We start from the raw sequence: 22,354 nt of genomic DNA on the forward strand, positions 1-22,354 counted from the left end.
CTTTCATTAACTTCTCTGTAATGCTAAAAACTCCCACAACCTCAGACAGAACCATATTAAAGGATATTTTTAAATTTCCAAAGCCAAATACAATTATTTTTGAGACCATCCATACCTGTTTCCCATATTAGCGTGGATATAGCTAACTCTTTATAATATTTTTCTATATTAAGAATGTCAGCCTGGAAGTTCCTTTCATAAAGAAAATGAAATGTGTTTTGAAGCTCTGATCCATTAAGACGTGAAACTAAAAATGCATTAAATTCATTTTGTCTTTGGGCCCATACTGGACCCTCATTGGAAGAATTTCATTTCTTCCTCGTATTAGTAAATTATTCCTTTGTAGTTCGTGGCATTTTATTTTGATGATTCTACAAGTTTAGGAAATTATTTGGCAGCGGAAGGGAAGGAAAAAGGGGGGAAATAAAGTTTAAATGCTATGCACTGTCTACTTTAAAACCCAACTGTGTAAAAAGTATGGGATGCTTAAAGTAAAATTATTCATTCCTCTGTATAAGTGTCACTACTTGAGAATGATTTAAATACCTGCCAAAACAAACAAGATTTGAATTATTTTTAAAATTAAAAAAAGAACTCCAAAGAATTATTAGATTTGAATACCATTTTAAAAATCCAGAAAAAAATGCACCTGATGATCTGGCCACTAGAGGGAGCTGTAATCCCCCATACACCCGAGTGGACCCTTAACACAAGAAAGAGCCCTTCAGAAGCCTTGATGGTTAGGGATGCTTCACAATTCCTCTCCTCCAGTGAACTTTACATGGACAGAGGGGTTAAGGGTGAGGCTCTCCTTAAAGTTAAAGGCAATTGTGGTAACTTCAAAGTCGGAAGGAGCGAAAAGTAATGTGGTATGTGCTGGTAGAGACTTTTTATATTATTAAAATGTATAACCTGAGTATTGCAAAGAATGAGGGGCTTAACAATACATACAGAAAAATAAAATTAAAAATTATGAGATGAGAGGGTAAGGAAAATAGGGGCATGTACAAATCACTGGGAGGGTACAAAAGCAGGAGAAAGAAATTCAGCCTAGTGGCAGGGAGGGCCCTGAGCACCAACTAGGCCGTGAGGCATGCGCACGCACCATAGTTTGCCAGGTGCGTTAAAAGGGGTGGGAGTGTGGGACCGCAGCGGGGTGCGGAGATGACGGTCTAGCAAAGTCCCAACACCGTGCAGTGTGACCACTGAGCACAGCGATGTGCAAACGAAGCTGAGGCTGCACACCTGGGCGAGGCGGGCGCAGAGACAGGGAAAGCTGCCTGCGGGAGATCTCACTGGGAGGCACGGACTGAGCACGGCTGCTGGGGGAGGCCGAGGCCAACAGCTGCCCAGGAGGGCGGTGGAGTCGGGGCTAAGGAGCCAGGACCTTGATCCACGAGTGGCCGCTGGAGGGTCGGCCAGGAGCGGAATACGGTCTGTTTGAGAGGGAGCATTCTCTGTATGCAGAAGACAGACGTGAAGGTGTGACCCCCGCTCAGGAAGCCCTCGGCACAAACACGGAGACCAGGCAGAGCTGGAGGGATGAGACAGCCGAGGACAACTCCCGGGTCCCTAACCTGGATGCCCAGGCAGACGGTGGAGTCACCGGCTGGAAAAGATTAGTCCAGAGAAAGACCAAATATTTTGACATTTCAGGCCAAGAGACTGGTTTTGTTGTTGTTTTTGCAGACAAAAGAGCCTGACTGAGGTATATAGTCACGCAAATCTCATTTCTAGCACATGATGGTTCGACTACATACTTAATAACAGAGAGGAAATGAAATCACACTGCAGGGAGCCAGTAATCCATTTTGGAAGAAAGGAATTTGCATGTTTTCTTCTGCTGTCCAAACGGCAGATAACATTGAAAATCACTTCAACAAAATTAAAGCCACTGTGTGCAATGAACTCCCAAGGGTTCACAAGTGAGAGTGCGAGACAGCGGCTATATAACCAACACTATCATTTTCTCACTCGCAAAAAGAAAAAGAAACTGTGAGAAAGTTATGATTCATCCATCTTGATTTCACAACCAGTTGCCCTCAAACTTGAAACACAGTATTTCTTTCAACTGCTTCTCTACCTTCCCATCTTGAATGCCTAATTTCGAGCATCTAAAAATAGCAGAGACTTTGAAACAATAATCAGTTCTTCCAAAGGGGAAGCACAACAATGTACCTGTAACAACCAAAGACAGACCTGGAAACAAACCTTGCAGTTTATTTATTCCCCATCCCTCTGCGCAAGCCAGAAGGAATGTTAGCACATACCCACTGGGGCAAGGCACACTTTGCATCACTTGTGTTGATATTATACAGTAGGAATGCCAGTTCTTTTAATAATTTACTGAGGAGTTACACATTGCAGACTCCTTATTAAACATTACTGGCAGTAAGGTCATAAGTTTAAGAAATATTCGGTAGAGAAAAGAGGCAACATTTTAATGGCCACACCCTAAGTTAAACGATGTGTCTGCATCTGCTGGGATGCATATAAATTCAACTTTATTTCTTACTCGTGTAGTTATATACAAAGCACTGAGAAATCATTTTCTCTAAGACAAAAACATTTTTCAGTTGTATTCATTTGCAGACTTTAAAATCCACAGTGCCTATGTAAAACGTTACATAAGCTGTACTGTAAGCATGCAGCCCTTGGAGAGTAAAGGAAAAAAAATTAAAAGCTATCGCTGCATCTAGGAACCCTACTCCCTCATGCCCAAAAAGTCAATACTGGCTAAATTCCTGTCTGCCACTGACCAACCAACAGCTCAATGAAACAGTTAATCTGGAAATCATGACCGAATAACACTGGCACCCCCAGTTCTAAATACATATGTTATAGAGAATCAATAGCTTATACTCTCAGGGGCGGGCAAACTCTGTGGCCCACAGGCCACTGGTACATAGCCAAGTCCATTCATTTAGATACTGTCCTGGCTGCTTTAGTCCTATCTTGAGAGACTGTAAGTCCTGCAAAGCCTCAACTATTTACTCTCTGGCCCTTTACAGAAAAGGTTTGCTGGCCCCGATTCGGACTGCCTGCAGCAGCACTTAGGAAAGGTTGTCTTTACCACTGGAGAACCTGCCAGCTTGGTTAAACTTCTAAGGCAGTCTGAAAAACTTCACTTTCCAGGTTCCTGCCCTAAATATAAACATTAAATAGAAATAATTTTATGAATGTTTCTTAGAAGATGCAATAATCCAGCATACGAGATTTGGATCTGAAAAATAATATTTTGGGGTTCCAGAGAGATACATCTAAAATGGATTTTTTTTTTAAATTGGGGTATAGTTGTTGTTTTACAATGTTGTGTTAGTTTCTACTGTACAGCGAAGTGGAGTTCCCTCTGCTATACAGCAGGTTCTTATTAGTTATCTATTTTATACATATTAGTGTATACATGTCCATCCCAATCTCCCAGTTCATCCCACCCCCGCTTTCCCCCCTTGGTGTCCACACATTTGTTCTCTACATCTGTGTCTCTGTTTCCGCCTTGCAAACCAAAATGGATTGTGGAGTGTGCATTTTGAAAAGCAAATGGAAATGCAATGTTGAAAATTTGAAATGCAAATTTCTTTTCAGGTGTAACAACTTTTTCACCTTCAGTCTTGCCATTTCTGCCAGTGCAGGTGCACAGTGAGCCCACCCTCAAGGCCTCCTCCAGGTTTTACCACTGAGAATAAGGTGGAGAGTCAGCCCTCACCTAAAACACTGGGGAACCATTAACAGACAGAGGAACGTCTCCCTTATTCCTTCAGTGGTGAAACTATAGCATACACCCTCCGCCATCCGAACGTCAGACCTCTCTCCATGCAATACCTACTGGCCGTGCTCCTGAAGGCTCCATTTCTGTGAAATAAATATTATCTTCATTGTCTTACACATCCCCAAACGCTTTCACTTCTGACTCATCTCAAGTTGGCAACATTCCCTTCCTTATAATACTTTAGGCTCCTTACATCCTTTCCCATCACCAAAAGGGGAACTTCTGGGAGACAAATATAGAATAAACTTTAGGATCAAGCAAGAGTAAGGCTACCGGGGTGAGCTGGGGGGACACAGGCAGCTGAGGAATGAAAGAGAGGAAGGAAGGAAGGAGGGGAGGGAGGCAGCCTGGCCGGGGTTGGGTGGGTAGATGGGGCGAGAGGCAGAGGAAGGATGCTGGAGCCCCGGGACACAGCGATGTCAGGCAGAGGGTCCAACCTCACCACTCCCCAGAGGCATCCTCAGACTTCCAACCCCCACTGGTGCCCTCTGTAATTCATCATGTTAGTGGATTAAAATACTGCCCACGGCTCTTCAGCTGCTTTTTAATTTTTCCATTTTCTCAGGCTCCACTGTGACCAGATGAACAAAATTTATCAAGCATCTGCTACGTGCGGGGCGCTCTCATCTTCCTAAAACGCATCAAATTCCCTGCCCTAGAGACTCAGGGACCAGAGCATCGTCCATCACTGATGAAGGTAAGGGCAAGACATCCTGCAATTTTCCCTCCCCCCTGTATTAAAGCAGGTGGCAGAGCCCAGGCCCTTTAGGTGACAGATGCCAACACATTCATGTGTCAGGAGTGGAGGCAAAGGGGGGGATTCTGAACAAGGGATTCTCATTAACATAACAGCAGGGAATGGTACATAAATGTGGCCCGTCTACTTCACGCCCTTATTTACCAAAACTGGAAAGACACAAAGGCCAGTCTATATGGGTATAGTTTAAAACTGATCAGAGAGTCCCTGAATTCTGAATCAGTGCATACTCCAGCATAGCCTCTTCAGGGAGTCCAGGTCATTCTAAACATCCATTCGTACAGCACTGGCTCTAGGACAGCAAGCCTGGGGCTTAAGGCAGGATGGAGACGTGCTTGCCCTGCGCACTGACCCATCTGCCACTCCTCACGTTTCTGTCTGGGAACCTGGTGGCCTGAACAGTGTGCAAACGGTGATCGACATATTTTAAGAGGATGTTGCAGGGACTTCCCCTGGCGGTCCACTGGTTAGGACTCCGCGCTTCCACTGCAGGGGGCATGGATTCAATCTCTGGTCAGGGAACTAAGATCCCAAATGCCACGTGGCATGGCCAAAAAAAAAAAATTAAAAATTATTTTTTTTATAAAAAGGAGGTTGCATGTGTTCATCCATTCGAAGACCAGGAGATAAGCACAAATATACACAAAGCCGCGTACCTGCTGCAGAATTAGAAGAGGTCTTTATTTGGCAGGAAAGGGTTAATACCTTTTAACGTCATTTCAGGGTTTGGGGGTCAGGGGAGAACAATGAGAATAAACAGTCTGAGAGCTGGGTGCTCTGTGCTCTCGCATGACTAACTGTAAGAGCTCTTAGGCACAAGGATTTTAAGACAAATACTTTTGTCTTAAAGTATGCCCAGAGGCCATTAGTGTTGCTGTTGTGATTCTCAGCAATGCCCTAGATAGCTAAGGCTGCTCCAACAGGCCTCCAGAGGGAGAGGGAGCTTTGCACAGAGCTGGCAGGTCACAAACACAGTGTCAGCAGAGCGTAAGGGGCCAGGTGTGCCTCAGGGAGGTCAGCTCAACACAACGAAGACCACCCAGGGCAGGGTCAGCACCCAACGCAGGCGGTCCCTCCAGGGACCTCAGGGCCAGGTCAGTGGGGGATATCAGCCACACACAACACAGCAGGACGTGTGGGGTCCATGGTGGCCCCAAGGGCACGGCCCTACCCAAAGGGCGCCACCAGCACACAGCTCCAGCCACGCGGCCTCACAGGAACACGGGCCAGGATGTCTAGGTCATCGAGATTCTCCAGAAACCTAGAAATCTGGTTTTTTAATACGAAGTCTCCCAAACGTTGGCTCAAATTTTTTATTTCTTTGTTTTAGTGTTCCACGGGCCACAGAGACACACCTGTGGGTTCAGTCTAGAACCCACACTATACAAACCCTGACACTATACAAACCCTGGCCTCGTCGTGTCCTAGAAGTGCTGACAGTTAGCAAGGGGACCCTCAAGGTACTTATGGCCTCAAGGTTTCTCAACCTGTAAAAGGAGGAGAGTTCTTTTGTGCGCTGTTTTCCAAAAGGGGCAAAAGAAAAAACAATTTCTAATCCTTTGGGAGAAAAAGCAAATTAGTGTTTTAAAATTTACATGTATCTAGTGCCAAACTATCACCTCGCCCATTTCTTGCTGGTCCCCTGGGGGAAAATGTAATTTAACAGTGGAGGGAACAGACTTTAACCCAGGGATGAATTTTAGCATCATCAGTTACGGGACAACCAGATGTTGGGTCCCTCCGGCTCAAATAGCATCCCCCATTCCTGTCTTACAAGTTTCAACTGAATTTGATCAACCTTTTAGATCCAACTCCTAAGGTACAGGAAACCCAGGAGAAAGAAGAACACATTATATGATACCACAGGAAACAATCAAATGTGGTCAGAGAGACGACCTACTGACCCCTCAAGGTCATTGAAAAAGGGGAGCGAAGACTGTTCTTGATTAACAGGGTCTTAAGAGACCTCACAGCTAACTGCAATACGTGATTCTCAACTGAATTCTGGTTTAAGCAGCCCACTTGTAAAAGGCATTTCAGGGCCGGTTGGGGGAATTCAGATAATGGACCAGGTAATAGAGTCCAGCAGGCAATTATCGTTAATTTTGTGAAAACTGCATGATGGTTAGGAAGGCACAGGGTTTTTGTTTTTTTTCTCCTAGAGACACAGGCTGAAGTATTTAGGGGCTAAGTGTCATGAGGTCTGAATGATCCCTTTTGAATACTTCAGGGAAAAAAAGATAGATGCAGCCAATGTGGCAAAATGTTAACGACTTAAATGTAGACGGTGGGGACTGGAGTAAGCTGGTGCCACAGAGCTGTCATTAGGTGGCATTAAGTCCCCATCAGTCTCAATTACTGGAAGACAGAAGGATTTTTTTTTTTTACCACATCCCTCCAATGCCCGAGTCGTATGTGTTTTAAATTTTAAATCACCAGCTGCCAGAAGAAAAAATGAGAGCAACCCAAACAGGTCTAACTTGAGGCTCAACCCACACAATAGAGAAGCAACTGTGAAATTTGGGTCCTGAAACTTTCTGCACGAACGCATCAAATTCTGGACTTGGTCTGTCTTCGCCAGCATTGCTCAATTTTAAGGAGCAGCTTTATATAGTCTCCAAAGCATTCCACCCGCTGTAACCTCGAATAAAGACTCTGATCATAATTAAGGAGGAAAGGGGGGGAGGGTAGATCTAAAACTTGCACTAAAATGATCCTATTCAGTTACCACTTCAGCCTATGACAGAAGGTTAGATGTCTTAAGATACAAGCTTACCTGAAAAAGAATACAGTTTGAAACGCGAAGAGGTATTTTAAGTTTAAAAAAAAACAGATCTTACTTATCTATTCGAAATCTAATACTTGATGATATTGACTCACAATTCTAGGCACTTGATTAGCTGCCACCACACACACTGGCTAGTTCTTTAAATCTGCTTTTTAAAAAATGCCTAGTCATCCAATCTAACAGTCACCTAGGCCAACGGCCCATCCAATGGCTGACCCTTGGCCGTTCAAGATGCGTATTAACGCACCATGGGAAAGAGCTCTGAAGTCAGATAAATCTGGACTCCGCTGGTCCCACCACTCACTACAGAGCGGTTTCATCCCGGGCTGGTGACAATCTCTCTGAACCTCAACATCCTCACCTAAAAATGGAGATAATTATTCCCTCTTCATAAAGACAGATTCTGATGACTTCATAGCACGTTCCGTGCACTGGGCCAGCCAACCTGGAAGGACTCAAAGTAGTCTGTAAAGAACTTGAGAGCCTAGGCTCTCAGTCAGCTTAGCTCACAACTCCAAACCTTACTAGTCGTATATAGACTTTGCAGCCTAGGCTCTGAGTCAGCTCACAGCTCTAAACCTTACTAGTGGAATATAGACTTTGCAACTTCTCTTTCTTGCCGTGTTTTCCTTGTCTGCAAAATGGACAGAAGAATAGGGCCTGCGGCATAAGGGCTTTGGGGAGAATCAAACGAGCTCCTGTGTAGATAGGTCAGGCCATGCCTGGCACACAGGACGCACTCAATAAACAGGAGCTATCGTGACTCGCTCCCCTCCTTCCTTATACCCCATTTTAGGAAAGCATGACTCACGGACCCCAAACTGCACACATCGTTGTGGCCAAACAGCAGGACTCATCCCTGCCGCATCAGAAAGTACCTAAAAGCCTCCCTGGGAAGTGAGAGTGGTCCCACCGACCCCACCTGTAACTGCCCGTGAAGAGCCCAGCCCACTGCCTCTACTTCTCCTGTCAGGAATGACAGCCACGTGCTCCCCAACCCATGACTCGTGCCAATGGCTCCATCCTGACCCTAAGACTAAGTGGTTGGTGCAGGGTCTTGACCTTCCATGGCAGCCCCAGCTCAGCCTCCTGCCCCCCAAGTAGAAGTTTCTATATCCACCAACACAAGCGTGTTCCCTTCTGTGGGCTTTGAAGCAGTGATTCTGCAAAGACATCAGCATCAAACGGAGACCCTTCCTGCCTGCCATCCCGCTGGCTCCCCGAGATGCTTTTCTGACACCAGCCTTCGTGCTCGCTTCCCTCAATCCCTCCTCCACGCTCACCTTTTATCAGAGTCCTAGGCGGGCCTCCTCCACTGGTCTACACAGACCCTTTGTGAGAATTACAAAAAGCACCTGCCCTGGATGGCAGGGTGGGGGTGAGGGAGATGCCTGATGAGCTAAGGGAACCTCTGAGAATTAGAAAAAAGTGACCCTTCCTCCAGGTTGGCGACCCTGCACCATAGCTTAGGTTCTATTACTAGATTCTACTATTGAAGTCAACTCAAGCAACTGCCCTGTGCCAGGATCTCTCTGGGCTTACAAACAGGAACAAGAGCTACAGCCTCCGAGCTGAGACCGGGGCTGGAGGGAGGGGGAGACTTGTGGAACCAGGACAGCCTAGGCACAAGAGTTGCTTTCTCCTCTTGAGCTGGGGAGCCCAGCAGAGGTGCTGCCACATGAACTGGACCTGGAGAGCTGGGCGAGCAGTGCCAGAAAGGATGTAAGCAGACTCCAGGCAGAAGGCGAAACACCCGCGAAGGCAAGAAGCAGCCCGTTCCACGGCGCACCTAGAGGAAGGTGAGTTTTCAGTGAAGGGGCAGGAAAAGGAGGGAAGGGGGGAAGAGATGAGGTCATCGTTCACTCTTTCCGTAAATATTTCTTGAGAATCCACTATGTGCCGGTATCGTGTAAGGCAGGGAGAGTAAAAAATAAATAAAATAAACCCTAGCTGTCAGAAGCTAAAAATGTAGTCTGGGAGAAAGAAATAGTTATAATCATAAAACAACAACAGAGGGACACATAATACTTCTGGGTTGTAGGGCATATGAAAGACAGGAAGTGATCTGCTGGGGAACTGGGAGGGACCAGCAGAGGAGATGACCGGCAGAGCTGCCTGGCAGGTGAGGGTGAGGCCAGGGGTGCAGAGGGGCGGAGGGAGCAAAGGCAGAGTGTGCTGTGTGTAGGGATGGGGGGGCGGGTTGTGAAGCAGGCAGCGGCCAGGGTGGGACCAGAGCGGGAGGCAAACCAACCAGAGAGGGCGTGGCACACTGCGTTACAAAGGGATGTGAAACCTCCACCTTAACAGGAAACTGGGATTTCAGCCCACAGGCAAACGCAGATCAAACCAGGCAAGGAGGGGATGAGGGGACTCATCTGGCTAGGTCTGCGCCTCAGCTCAAACGCTCTGCAGCAGGCTGGAGGGTGGGAGGTGTGGCCATGTCGGCGGGTCATCAGAAAGCGAGTAGCGACAAACCATCCACCAGCACAGCATCCAAGGGACCTCCCAGGTGGCGGTGTCACCCTGATCCCCTAACGCTGCACTTTGTCTCACGAGGACAACCTGTTTCCAAAATAGAAGTGGGCACCCCTCTTGTATGCGGTGTTTCCAGCATGATTTTACTCCCCTTTTGATGTGTTATTGGCGTTTTACACGTGGCCTACTTTTTGAAAGAGTCTGATTTTCTTTTGGCCAATCTTAAGACAGCAACAACAAACGCTCAAAAGCCTTGCACAGCGTTTTTTTTCACAGTGTGGATCTTAACGGTTGGGTGCCTCTGACCCAAGGTGACCACCGTCTCCACCTACATCCCATGTCCTGACTTCCCATTTGATTCAGCACGTGTTGCAAACAAAAGTGTCCCTTGTTTAGATGACAGATTATAGGATTGCCCTTCTCCACCTGAAGGTAGGGTCCAAAAGATAACATCTTTCTCTACTGCCGCAATTCTCCACACAGACCAACTGCTGAGAAGTTCCAGGGGAGCAACAGCTCAATTATCAAATCTTCTTCCAATAAAGGCTCTTTTTTTTTTTTAAAATAGCTGCACTGTGATGCTTGTGGGGTCCTAGTTCCCCGACCAGGGATCGAACCCAGGACCCAGCAGTGAAAGCGCCAAGTGCTAACCATGGGACCCCGCCAGGACATTCCCAACAATAAAGACTCTTTTAATAAAGTGAGACTTTGCTGGATGGAAGCTGGAAAGTGATCCTGTGTCCTCAGCACTGGATTGGGACAGAGAGAGCAGGTAAGGAGAAGGGCATTTCAGGTGCACGGTGAGTGGAAAGTTTCTTTCTTTTTTAAAAGCTTGGGCCAAAGAAAATCAGACTCTTTAGAAAGGTAGGCCATGTGCAAAATGCCAATAACACGTCAAAAGGGAGGTGATACCATGTTACAAACACTGCATACAGAAGGCACCCGCTTCTGTTTTGGGAAAGGGTGGTCTTCATGAGACCAAGCTGAGAGGTAGGCCTAGAGGCCAGGGTCCCCCCGCCGATGCCAGTCCTCAGCGCTGGAGCCTCAGGCAGCCTCTCCTCAGGCGCCCAGGAGGGCACTGCTCTACCCTCCAGCATCGCCTACTCCGACCAACATGCCCGGCCCTCCCCCACCCTCAGGCCACGTGACCCAGGCAGCCTCCTTTGACTCCAGAGACTGTAAATCCGTCTTCCAACACATCCAAGCCTCTATCTGATTTCTACCACTTCCAAGTGCCTGACGCTGCTGCTGAGGAAGACTGTCCTTCCTCCTCCATCCATCAGGGCTCCCAGTGCCTACCCAGCCCTCCTTCTGTGAAGGGAGAATCAGGGTCCTGGAAGACACAGAGGTGGAGGGAAGATTCAGTGACAGGCTGGGGGAGAAAGGGGGCCTGCCGGCCTGTGGTTCGGAAGGACACAGAGAAAAGGGTCTCACTCCAGGGGACAGCGCAGAAGACATTACAACACCTGCCGCACTCACGGCTACTCCCCCAGGACACGTGAGCGCTGCCAGCCAACCAGAGTCATCTTGGGGTTCTCCCCGACCCCGCCCGCCGGTGACGAGAAAACTGCTCTCCTTGCTTCCTGCTAACGTACTGTGACAGAGGTGGGTTGCAAGGATGTGCATGAGACAACGTGGAAGAGACCACAGGTCACTAGGCAAAATAACGAGGCAAGAACTGTCGCCACTCTCCAGGGAGATGCCAGTGCGGCGGGACGCTGCATGGTCACCTGACCCTCCAACTGGCACCCACTCACTGGCAAATGGGTGCTTTGAGCACTCTGGCCCCTGAGACAGGGGGAGAGGGAAGGAGGGAGGCAGGCAGGCAGGGGTGTGTGTGTTGAATTTATTAAGCTAAGACAGTGAAGGGCAGAACGCAGATTCAGAGCTTCTGCTCATTTTCTGGCACTCGGTTCATGAAGTCACAACACTGAACATCCTGAGGCATTATCTATAATTCCTCTCAGCCCTGCCCCGAAGAAATGACCCTTCCTCTTTTCATATAAATGTAACAATTCAGATCTGCTCGGCACTTTTACGACTTGGAGCCCAATTCTGCTACCAATCTTAACCTCAGAGCTTCTGAACAGGCTAAAAAACACAATCTGAATCAATTTCATTTTTTTTTATGAAGAGTTTTGGACAAAACAAACCAAAAATGAATCGAAGGAAACGTGACTGTAATATTCCAAATCCAACTTCTTCCTTCCAAACTCTTAACATTTGATGCAAAGAGCCAGTGAGAGCAACAGACATTTCTGACATAAGAGCACAGTCTACTGGCCAGCATGCAAACACTGAAATTTAAAACCCAACTGACCCAGTCCTGTTCGTGGTGCTCTGTGTGTTAAGCAGTAGAAGAAAGATGCTAAAAAGTAAGATGTCTCTGTCTCCAGTAAACGTCTAATTTAGTAAGAGGCAAGTGAAATGCTAGAGCATTAGCGCAGGTGCGTGGTAAACCGCTCAGGGTGGCTTCACAGTCAAATGAGAAAGAGCCTGCAGGTGGGATGTGCCTCCCCTGCCCCTCCCCACCCCATCACCTGCAGCTCAGGCTGATGGCAGTGCCCCAAAGCATGCGGTTTCCCAGTGACACAACTCAGAAAGCTAACCCTCAGTTAGTCATCTGGGGCACACGTAAGCATCAGAAATTAAAAAAAATATTTCCCTGATATTGGAACGTCCATCAATTTTACTTATTTACAGACAGACCTCGGAGATACCACAGGCTCAGTTCCAGAGCACCGCGATAAATCGAATATCACCATAAAACGAGTCACACGAATTTTGGGTTCCCGGTGCGTAAGTTATGTTTATACTATGCTGTAGTCTATTAGATATGCAATAGCATTATGTCTTTTTTTAAAAGTGTAAATACCTTAACTTAGAAATACTTTCTTGCTAAAAAATGTCAACCGTCGTTTGACAACACAGGATTGCCACAAACCCTCCATTTGTTAAGAGACAGTACTGGGAAGCGCAACAAAGTGAGATATGCCTGGATTTATTTTTGCTCGTTAACGCAAATCACATTAGTAGCTTACTGATTTCTTTGCTAGACAAAACTCAAAATGGGCATGGTAACAGGACAGAATGTAAAAGAGGTGTGCCGACCAACGGCAGACGAGGGCTTCTGCGCGGTGTTGGGAGGATGAGGTTAGCTGGACAGAACGAGGCCTCATCACTCAGGGTCTCCAGTGTCAGGCTGAGGCCCTGAACCCGAGCGTCACTACGGGCAATGGTCCCGGAGACTCACGGGATGACCCAGTGTTCCAATGTGGTGACTCTAGCGGCCAGCACGGCCCTCTGGTTCAACCCCATCAGGTACCCAACTGGAAGAGAGCGCTGAGCAGGGACCGGGGGCCTCATAAGTGACTGGATTTAAATAGTAACCTTTCCTGTTTCCATTCGACAGGGAAGTTGGACTACATCATCTCTAATATATCCTTTAGGTCAAAAGTTCAAAAGGGCTTTCTTCTCCGAAATCTGGTTCAAATCCTAGTTCCAAGTAGCTCTAATCCTCACTCTGCTACCAGTCCAGCAACTTAAGGCAACACACTGTCAAGAGCCAGTAGGGCTGACTGAAAGATACAGGGATACCGGGTGCTACACGCAAAATAAAAAAGCTAACTAAAACAGTCAGAATGATGAGGCTGTGAGTGCTTCCGTAAATGCCACAGAAATCACCAAGTCTCTTAATTCCAAAATTACACATGCCAAAAAATATCCAGTTCTCCCAGGAACAAAACAGTACTTTGTTTCCCTCAGCTAGGGTTGTTTTTTTAAAAAAAAAAACAAAAAACAGGAATATATTAAAATGAACACAGACATGCTCTTAAACTTATTTTTCTACTGCAGAAAAACAGAAACATCTGAATCGAATTTCCTCATGAAATCAACCTGTAGGAAGGCCAAGCCCGCTCACTGCCGCTGTTGCACAAGGTCTACACCCCTGCAAGAACGTGGTCCCTGAACCAGCTGCAGCGTGAGCATCACTTACTCAATCAGAAACTCGGGAGGCAGGGCCCAGCAATGTCTGCTTTAAGAAGCACCGCCCCGCCCCCGCCCCCGCCGGGTCATTCCGATGCACCTGAACTTGAAAAGCGCTTGCTTAAACTCTCTTCAGAAGCCTACCAGATAACAAAGCAAACATACCTGGCTCCGAAGATGTCCTTTTTGGCGAGATCAATTCCAGAAACAACCTTCACTCTGAGGATACGGGACTCTCCCTGTTGGAGAGGGAAAAAAAGTAGTTTACAAAATGGACTTTGAATCGATCGTTCTCTCAGCCAACATGCAAAGTCAATGATTACTCTTTATGCATAGGCGATCCTTCCTTACACTGAAGTTCAAAAAGCAACATTCCAGCTCTGAAATCCTACAACCCTAGACATTGAGAGCATCCAAGTTAATTAGGCTCAAGTTTAATTCAAACTAGGTCATGCAGATCAATGATTCCTGCCACAGACAGTAAATATTTCCCAGCTGTACCAAGAACACAACCGCACACACGAAACCACCTAGGTAAATGACCAAGTGCAATAACATACCATAAATTTCATAAATAATTCCTCCTTTGAAGTTAATATATTTGTGTGTGTGGCCTGAGAGAGGAATTTCACATGGTAAAATATGTCCTCAAAATTACGGTTTCGAAATGTTGGTGCTGGCAAACAAAAATAATGTCTCATTCCAGTAAAAAGAAATAAAAAGCATCATCCTAAATGGAAGTCACCCCAAAACATCTCAGAAAACATTCATTCATTCATCCCATCCACCTGCTTATTTATTCATTCCAATATTTTCTAAGCAGCTCCTATGGGCATTGAGCTTGGACGTGAAATATAGACATGGATATGCTGACAGTCTACTGAGAGTGATGGGCAGACGATAGCACAGGACCCTGTGATGGTACCATGCCAGGAGAAGTCTAGTCTAAGGGCTAAGACATTCAGGAGAGATGAGACGGCTTAGGGGCAAGGGCAGGCAGAAGTCCAGGATAACTCTCAGATTTCCAGTTTGGGCCACTACGTCTTAACATAAATTGAAACAGAGGATTCGGTTGAATTCAAGGTGCCCTGTGAAACAACCAGGTGGGAAAAAAAAGAGATGACTAAACAGATAAATGCGAGAGAGATCTAGTCTGGGCTAGAGACTTGGGAGTTATCAGTGTAGAGCTGACAGGTGGTAGGTAGAGTTCAAGATCTGTGAGCAGTTATCCAAGACGAGTGAGAAGAAAACATGGCTAGGGATGGAGCCCTTGGGGACCCAAGTGCTGAGGGGCAAGAGAGAAGTAATAGGAAATTCATCTACCCAATGTGTTTAGTCAAGACACAGGTGAGGGAAAGAAACCCTAAATGATCTGTACGTTATGTCCTGTCAAAGGAGATGAAGGCAGGGTGAAATAACACATGGAGTGAAAAGGGTGCTGAACCTTATCGATGAGCCGCCCAGATCACGCACACACACAGGCAATCGGAACCCATGTTTGAGAACCTTTACTTCCCAGGATCCTTCACCCTTCCAACCATCCACCCCCGACACAAGGCTGCCCACGTGCAAACACAGCAAGGGACACCAACACGTGTGTGTTTATAATTCCCTTTCAAAGGAGGCCTACATTCAAGTCCGGCAGGATTTAATATGTTTGGCAACCTTCACGAAAGGATTGAGCCAAGCCAGGGACCCTACTAAACAGGACCTAAAGCAGGACCCTACCACATGGTTTACCAAAGCTCCCAGGGTTACATGCTCTTCCCTTGGTCCCTTAAGCAGGCGCTGAGTGCCCTCCCCTTTCTCTTACACACTCAGCTCACCACCCATCACCAGGGATTCTTTCTTGGCACGTTATCTAGGCTAAGGCTCTTTTCTGTTTCTCATAGCAGGCTGCACCCCACAGCCATCATTTGACAGCTCCTAAGGCCCACTCAGCTCAAGGAACGCCACAGTTGAAGTATTTTTACACGTGGATCAAAATTCGGCAACACACCTGTGGACAGTTCCTAGTACACCTGGGAAGAGCTTATGACCCACTAGTGCCCGTAGCATACCAACGGAGAACCATGAGTTAAAATGAAATCCTCATCAGCAAGGCGAAGAGGTTAAGACTTTACTTGGAGGAATAAGGAATCATTCAGAAGAAGAAATGAGGAAAAGGAACAGCTGGAGAGGAACTTATTTTTTTCTGTCTCCCTGCCTCCCCCATCCCAACTCTCTGCCCCTCTCACCAATGACAAATATTGCAAATCAGCGATTCTCCCAGACACCACTGTGCAGAAGGGGGACAACGGCTGCACCCCCCAGAGGGTGGATACTGTTAAAGGAAAGCGCTACGTCTCCAGGCCCGTCCTTGATGCTGGCTGAAGCAGATGTGTGATCTGGCGACAGAAGGGTGAAAGGACCTTTGCGGAGGAGGATGGAGGGTCTACAAAGCAGTAACTCTTCCAATGACCAACTCAGAGCAACACACCTAGTCTTGCACTTGTGACTGATGTGGGAGCAATAAAGAAGGGACGGTGTGATGAAAACCAAGCTACAGTCAATCACAAGTCACGGAGAAGACAAGAATTCTGGTTAGAAATGGTCTCTGTCTCACAGCCCTTGGGATTCTCGGAAATCCTGGGCAGAATCCTGGACTTACCACCAACTCCAGAGGGGGCTCAGAGGAACCTTGTCTGGATTCTAAGGAATAGGGTGAGCCCAGCTAACACCCAGGCCCCTTAGGTTTAACGTTGGGCGAATGTTCTTACATTGGACAGACCTACTCTGCAAAAGCATACATTTTAAAAATCAGGGAACATTTATACAAATAAATGAATAAAAATAAATTTAAATGAAGGGATACCTAGAATTTTTTATGGAAACTGATTTATTCATTTAGTAAACATGAACATCTGTTCTAAGATCTAGGGATACAGCAATGAAGACAGACAAAACTCCCACCCCCTACCCCTCCCAGCCCACCTTCCAGTATTATTGAGAGTGTGCTATACCAGATCCCTCAACTACATGGGGAAACAAACCAGGAGGGTCTAAACACCTTAATATTTTGTACATACACCCATTCAGTAAACAAATTCTCACCTAGGAATCAATCCTAAGAAAATAAAAATAAAATAAAAAAATCCATAAAATTCCCCCAAAACTAGCTAAACGGAGTCATCAAAACATTTTTTGAATTTAAAAATGTAGGGGCTTCCCTGGTGGTGCAGTGGTTAAGAATCTGCCTGCCAATGCAGGGGACATGGGTTCAAGCCCTGGGCCAGGAAGATCCCACATGCCAAGGAGCAACTGAGCCCATGCACCACAACTACTGAGCCTGTGCTCTAGAGCCCGTGAGGCACAGCTACTGAAACCCACGTGCCTAGAGCCCATGCTCCGCAACAAGAGAAGCCACCGCAGTGAGAAGCCCGCGCACCGCAAGGAAGAGTAGCCCCCGCTCGCCGCAACTAGAGAAAGCCTGTGCTCAGCAACGAAGACCCAATGCAACCAAATAAATTAATTAAAAAAAAAATAAAAAGCCACAAAAGTAGACAGTTAAATATTCACAGCAATTCCGTGCAATGGGCTATAACACTGTCATTAAAAATACGTGAGAAACCATAAACAAGACGAAAAGACAACCCTCAGAATGGGAGAAAATATTTGCAAATGAGTCAACGGACAAAGGATTAATCTCCAAAATATATAAACAGCTCATGCAGCTCAATATTAAAGAAACAAACAACCCAATCAAAAATGGGCAGAAGACCTAAACAGACATTTCTCCAAAGAAGACATACAGATGGCCAAGAAGCACATGAAAAGATACTCAACATCACTAATTATTAGAGAAATGCAAATCAAAACTACAATGAGGTATCACCTCACACCAGTTAGAATGGGCATCATCAGAAAATCTACAAACAACAAATGCTGGAGAGGGTGTGGAGAAAAGGGAACCCTCTTGCACTGTTGGTGGGAATGTAAATTGATACAGCCACTATGGAGAACAGTATGGAGGTTCCTCACAAAACTAAAAATAGAATTACCATATGATCCAGCAATCCCACTCCTGGGCATAAACCCACAGAAAACCATAATTCAAAAAGACACATGCACCCCAATATTCATTGCAGCTCTATTTACAATAGCCAGCACATGGAAGCAACCTAAGTGTCCACTGACAGATGAATGGATAAACAAGATGTGATACATATATACAGCGGAATATTACTCAGCCATAAAAAGGAATGACATTGAGTCATTTGTTGAGACATGGATGGATCTTGAGACTGTAATACAGAGTGAAGTAAGTCAGAAAGAGAAAAACAAATATCGTATATTAACGCAGGTATGTGGAACCTAGAAATATGGTACAGATGAACCTGTTTGCAGGGCAGAAGCTGAGACACAGATGTAGAGAACAAACGTAAGGACACCACGGGGGGAAAACCGCGTGGGGTTGGGGTGTGTGTGTGCTGAATTGGGCGATTGGGACTGACATGTATACACTGATGTGTATAAAATTGGTGACTAATAAGAACTTGTATAAAAAAAACAAAATTTTAAAATTAAAAAAAAATGAAGCAGAGGTCCTTGGGGAAAAAAAACAAACGTGAGAATCTGTCAAGACCTTCATTCATCCCACAAGTATGTACTAAGTAGCCACCGCGTGCAGGACTCATTATCTGGGGGCACAGATGGGAGCAAGATGGAGTTCCTCCCGCCTCAAGGAACCCACAATCTAGAAAACAGAAAGATGGAATACAAGCATATACAAACAAACAAGCCAGATGATTTCTGACGGTGGTTGAGTGCCTTGACAACAACATGACAGTTAAATAGAAGTAACTAAGTAGCGCGAGAGGGGAGGCTATCTAGGACTGGTGGTTGGAGAGGTGACACTGAAGCTGACGGGTGATGGGGTGGGGGGAGTTTCACTCAGGGACGCTGGCAAGTCCCACCGCCTGCAGAGGGCAAGTCCAAGAGGAGAGGCCAGAGGGCCAGCAGAGGGAGGGAGGGCAGCATGGCCGGTGGGGTCAGAGAGCCGAGACGCCAGCCTCATTAGAGGGTGGGCATTAATGCAACCATCTTTGGAAAGTTTCAAGCAGGAGAGTGATAAAATTTGACTTCAGTTTTTAAAAGACCCCTTCAGTTGTTGGGGGTCAGCGACTACAGGGGAACAAGAACAGAAGCAGGAAGACCAATTATAAGAAGATCTGGCAAGAGACGGTGGGGCTTCACATAGGGTAGAGATGGAGAGGGAACCAGATTTTGCACACAAAAGCATGTTCGAAATAAACGATTTGGTTTCTTTTCAAAGTTTCAAAACGGTTTACACAACTGAGTTAGAGAGCAGCTCGTGGTTCAACTGACTGTTTCCCTTTTTGACTCGGACCTGCAACTAGACTACGTTTCCCAGCCTAAATTGCAGTCATGTGACCAACTTCTGGCCAATGAGATGTGGACAAAAATGATGGACACATTTTCCAGACAAGGTCTCCCCACTCACCCACCTCCATTCTCTTCCCTGTTCCCCCCGCTCAACGGAGAAAATCCTGAAGGCCAAGAAGGGGGAACTCCATGAAAGGAGGGGAGTGGAATAGAGCATCCCCTGCCTCACCCTGCCCTGTCCACCACCACCTACTGCCCCTTCCCAGACAGTGAAGCGGAAATAGACTGGTACAGTTTATTCCCACTGAAAACCGAAGGTTGCTTTAGCAGTTAGCCTGCCCTCGCATACGATACAGTCTCATTTTAAAATAGATCAGCTCGGTGCTTTGTGACCACCTGGAGGGGTGGGATAGGGAGGGTGGGAGGGAGGGAGACACAAGAAGATATGGGAACATATGTATAACTGATTCACTTTGTTATAGAGCAGAAACTAACACACCATTATAAAGCAATTATACTCTAACAAAGATGTAAAAAAAAAATAAATAAATAAATATCAATTACATATATGTACAGGAAAAGCCCTAGAAAGGATGATGGTAATAGTGATTACCTCTGGATAATGGATAACATCTTTCTGCATATTTGCATTATTTTCCTTTTGAAACATTAAATATTTTTGTTTGGAAACTACATTTTTGTAGAAACTTCAGGAAATACATAAGAAAAAAAGGAAAAATTTAAAATCACAGGCTTAGGCAAATAGACTTCTGTTTCTAAAATGAAACCTTTTGTCATAAGAAAACACAGCTACATGTTGTATTTTAGCCAACTCACAAAGGTATAGAGCTGTCTATTTAGAGGATGTGAAAAGGGTCCTCTTACGTAATTCGGAGGCAACGGCTGGGAGATAAAAGGTAGAGAGGGCCTTTATTGAGCGCTTACTATTTACAAGCAGCTGTTGCAGGAAATTTCACTTTGCTCCAATATTTAGGGGCAGGAGAGCAGGAAAGAGCAGGCTACTCTACAAAAATAGTTTTTTACACGTGGGTTTCAGACATACAGCAAAAACTTCTTATCTTTGTTTCCTCCAAATAACAAGGCTGCACACAGATAAGCAGCCATCGTCACTCTGTGAGGAAACACATGACCAGGCATGTGACTCATTTATCAGATGCAACGGGCCCCACGCCGAGCAACTGTACTCTCTGAAGCATTTTATCACTTTCATAAAATCTACGCATGACATTTTGGTCCCTGGCTATGACTCTGTAGAATTAAATATTTAACTAAGGTGGCTTATGACAGTGAAAATATTATTTGGCAATGGACTGTATGAGGCAGAGAAAGCAAGGCAGAGAAGAGGCGAGGCCAGATAACCACAGGCTTTCCCATGACTTTGAGGGGCTCCTCCCATTCTATTCATCGACTGCCCTGCATTGTTATTGTGTCACAGGGAGGATTCTCTGCACTTGACAGGTGTTTTTCTTTCCCACTTAATTTTCTAATTCTTCATCAAGACATTAAACAAGATAAGGTGCTCAAACCATAAGTGAGTGGCACAGAGGAAGTCCGTACGCCGGGTGGTATTCCGAAGGCTCATTTTGTAAGTCAGCTGTTTGCAACTCGGCAGCCCGCTCATATAAACTGTGTGTAAGTGGTTACCAGATTCCCATGCCCACCCACAAAACCTATTAAATACATAATCTGTCAAAATCGTTCCTGTGGTAAAATAAATCTCAAGTGCAACTCAACACAGGCACTAGAATTTACCCTGTCTCCTGTGAATCTGCCTTGAGAAGATTAACTTTTATATTGATATTTGATTCCCTATTCTTAACAACGGCAGATTCCCCCCACCCCAAAAAAAGAAAGTTGATATCTGGGCTGGGAACTAGTGTTGTTACTCCAGAGGGATCCACTGTGACCCCATGTGTCACACACACACCAGCTGTCCCTGTGGATGAGGAAGTCCTAAGCCAGGGACTTACATCTTGATTATTCTCCCCTAAATTAATTTATGTCTTTACCTTCCCAATTCTACAGTATATTTATAGTTCTAGTTATTACCCATGACACTTGCAGTAACCACTCTCTAGATTAAGAGAGATAATTGATATTTTTTGTACCACTGAAATATCTAAGTTCTATATAAGTCAACTAATTTTAGTTGCTTTAAAAAATAAAACAACATATGGGAAGTGTCCACATAGTGCCTGCTACCCAAGAGATACTGTTAATCTCCCCATTCCTACCTGGCTCTCGCCCTAACTAGGAGACAAGATCCTGGGCCATACATTTTTTAAAGTTTCCTACATCAACCCATCTTCCCCAAATCACCCCACGTTCCTGTCATCTCCAACTCTTGTTATATCCTGTCCTCTTTATCTTCTTTCTGCCTTTTCTACCCCAATTCCTGCCCCCTAAACCTTTTCCCCTCTTCACTCTCGAGGGGTTTCCCAACCTTACACTGCTGGTAACTTTTCTCTCTCTCTCTCTCTCTCTGTGTGTGTGTGTGTGTGTGTGTGTGTGTGTGTGTGTGTGTGTGTGTGTGTGTGTGTGTGTGTGTGTGTGTGTGTTCTCCACTTTGACCTTATGACACATTCAACCAAAAAAATGTGTTGAGTGATTTACGTTCAAGGAATCTTTGCTAGCAGAAAGGAGGAGCTCAAAACTGAACAAGATGCATTCTTCTCTGCCCCTCGGGGCCTTACAGTCAGCTGCAGAGGTTAGTACACACATACCTGAAATATGCCTATTATACCGGGGTGAAACAGAGGTGTGAGATACGTGTGGGAAGAACAAAGATAGAGGATGGAAAATGAGAGCAGCCCAATACCAAGCCTACACATCCAGCTGAACCTCAGATAACACCAACAACAGCAAACAGCCCGCACCTACAGGACCATCCACGGTAGCTGTTCACCACTGTCCGCCCAACACACAACATCTGAAACTAGTGGAAGTCCCAAGGATATCAGTTCCGGAAAAAGTTACAGAAATATAGGATTCTGTGCAACCTAAATTTCTTAACCTCTACTAGATTACAACCATTCTTAATGTCAAATGGAAAAGTTAGCGAACGGGAAGAAGTGAAAGGATGGCCCTCCAGAGCAGAGTCAATGTTAATGCACAAGGTGACGGACTTTCAGAAATGATGTTGCGTGGCTTTAAAATAGGTCCATGAATTCTT

At 45.8% G+C, this 22,354-nt stretch overlaps 1 protein-coding gene across 5 annotated transcripts in view; it reads right to left on the reverse strand.

Annotated features, from left to right (window-relative positions):
* Window positions 1–22,354, reverse strand: part of NEDD4L (NEDD4 like E3 ubiquitin protein ligase) — a 338,296-nt gene that overhangs the window by 219,020 nt on the left and 96,922 nt on the right. For all 5 annotated transcript variants that reach the window (XM_079943343.1, XM_079943342.1, XM_079943344.1 and 2 more), the window contains exon 2: window positions 13,942–14,015. In XM_079943343.1, coding sequence (XP_079799469.1) covers window positions 13,942–14,015 — 74 coding nt within the window. The remainder of the gene's footprint in view (window positions 1–13,941; window positions 14,016–22,354) is intronic.

Source organism: Stenella coeruleoalba (assembly GCF_951394435.1).
Source record: "Stenella coeruleoalba genome assembly, chromosome: 14".
Classification (NCBI taxonomy): domain Eukaryota; kingdom Metazoa; phylum Chordata; class Mammalia; order Artiodactyla; family Delphinidae; genus Stenella; species Stenella coeruleoalba.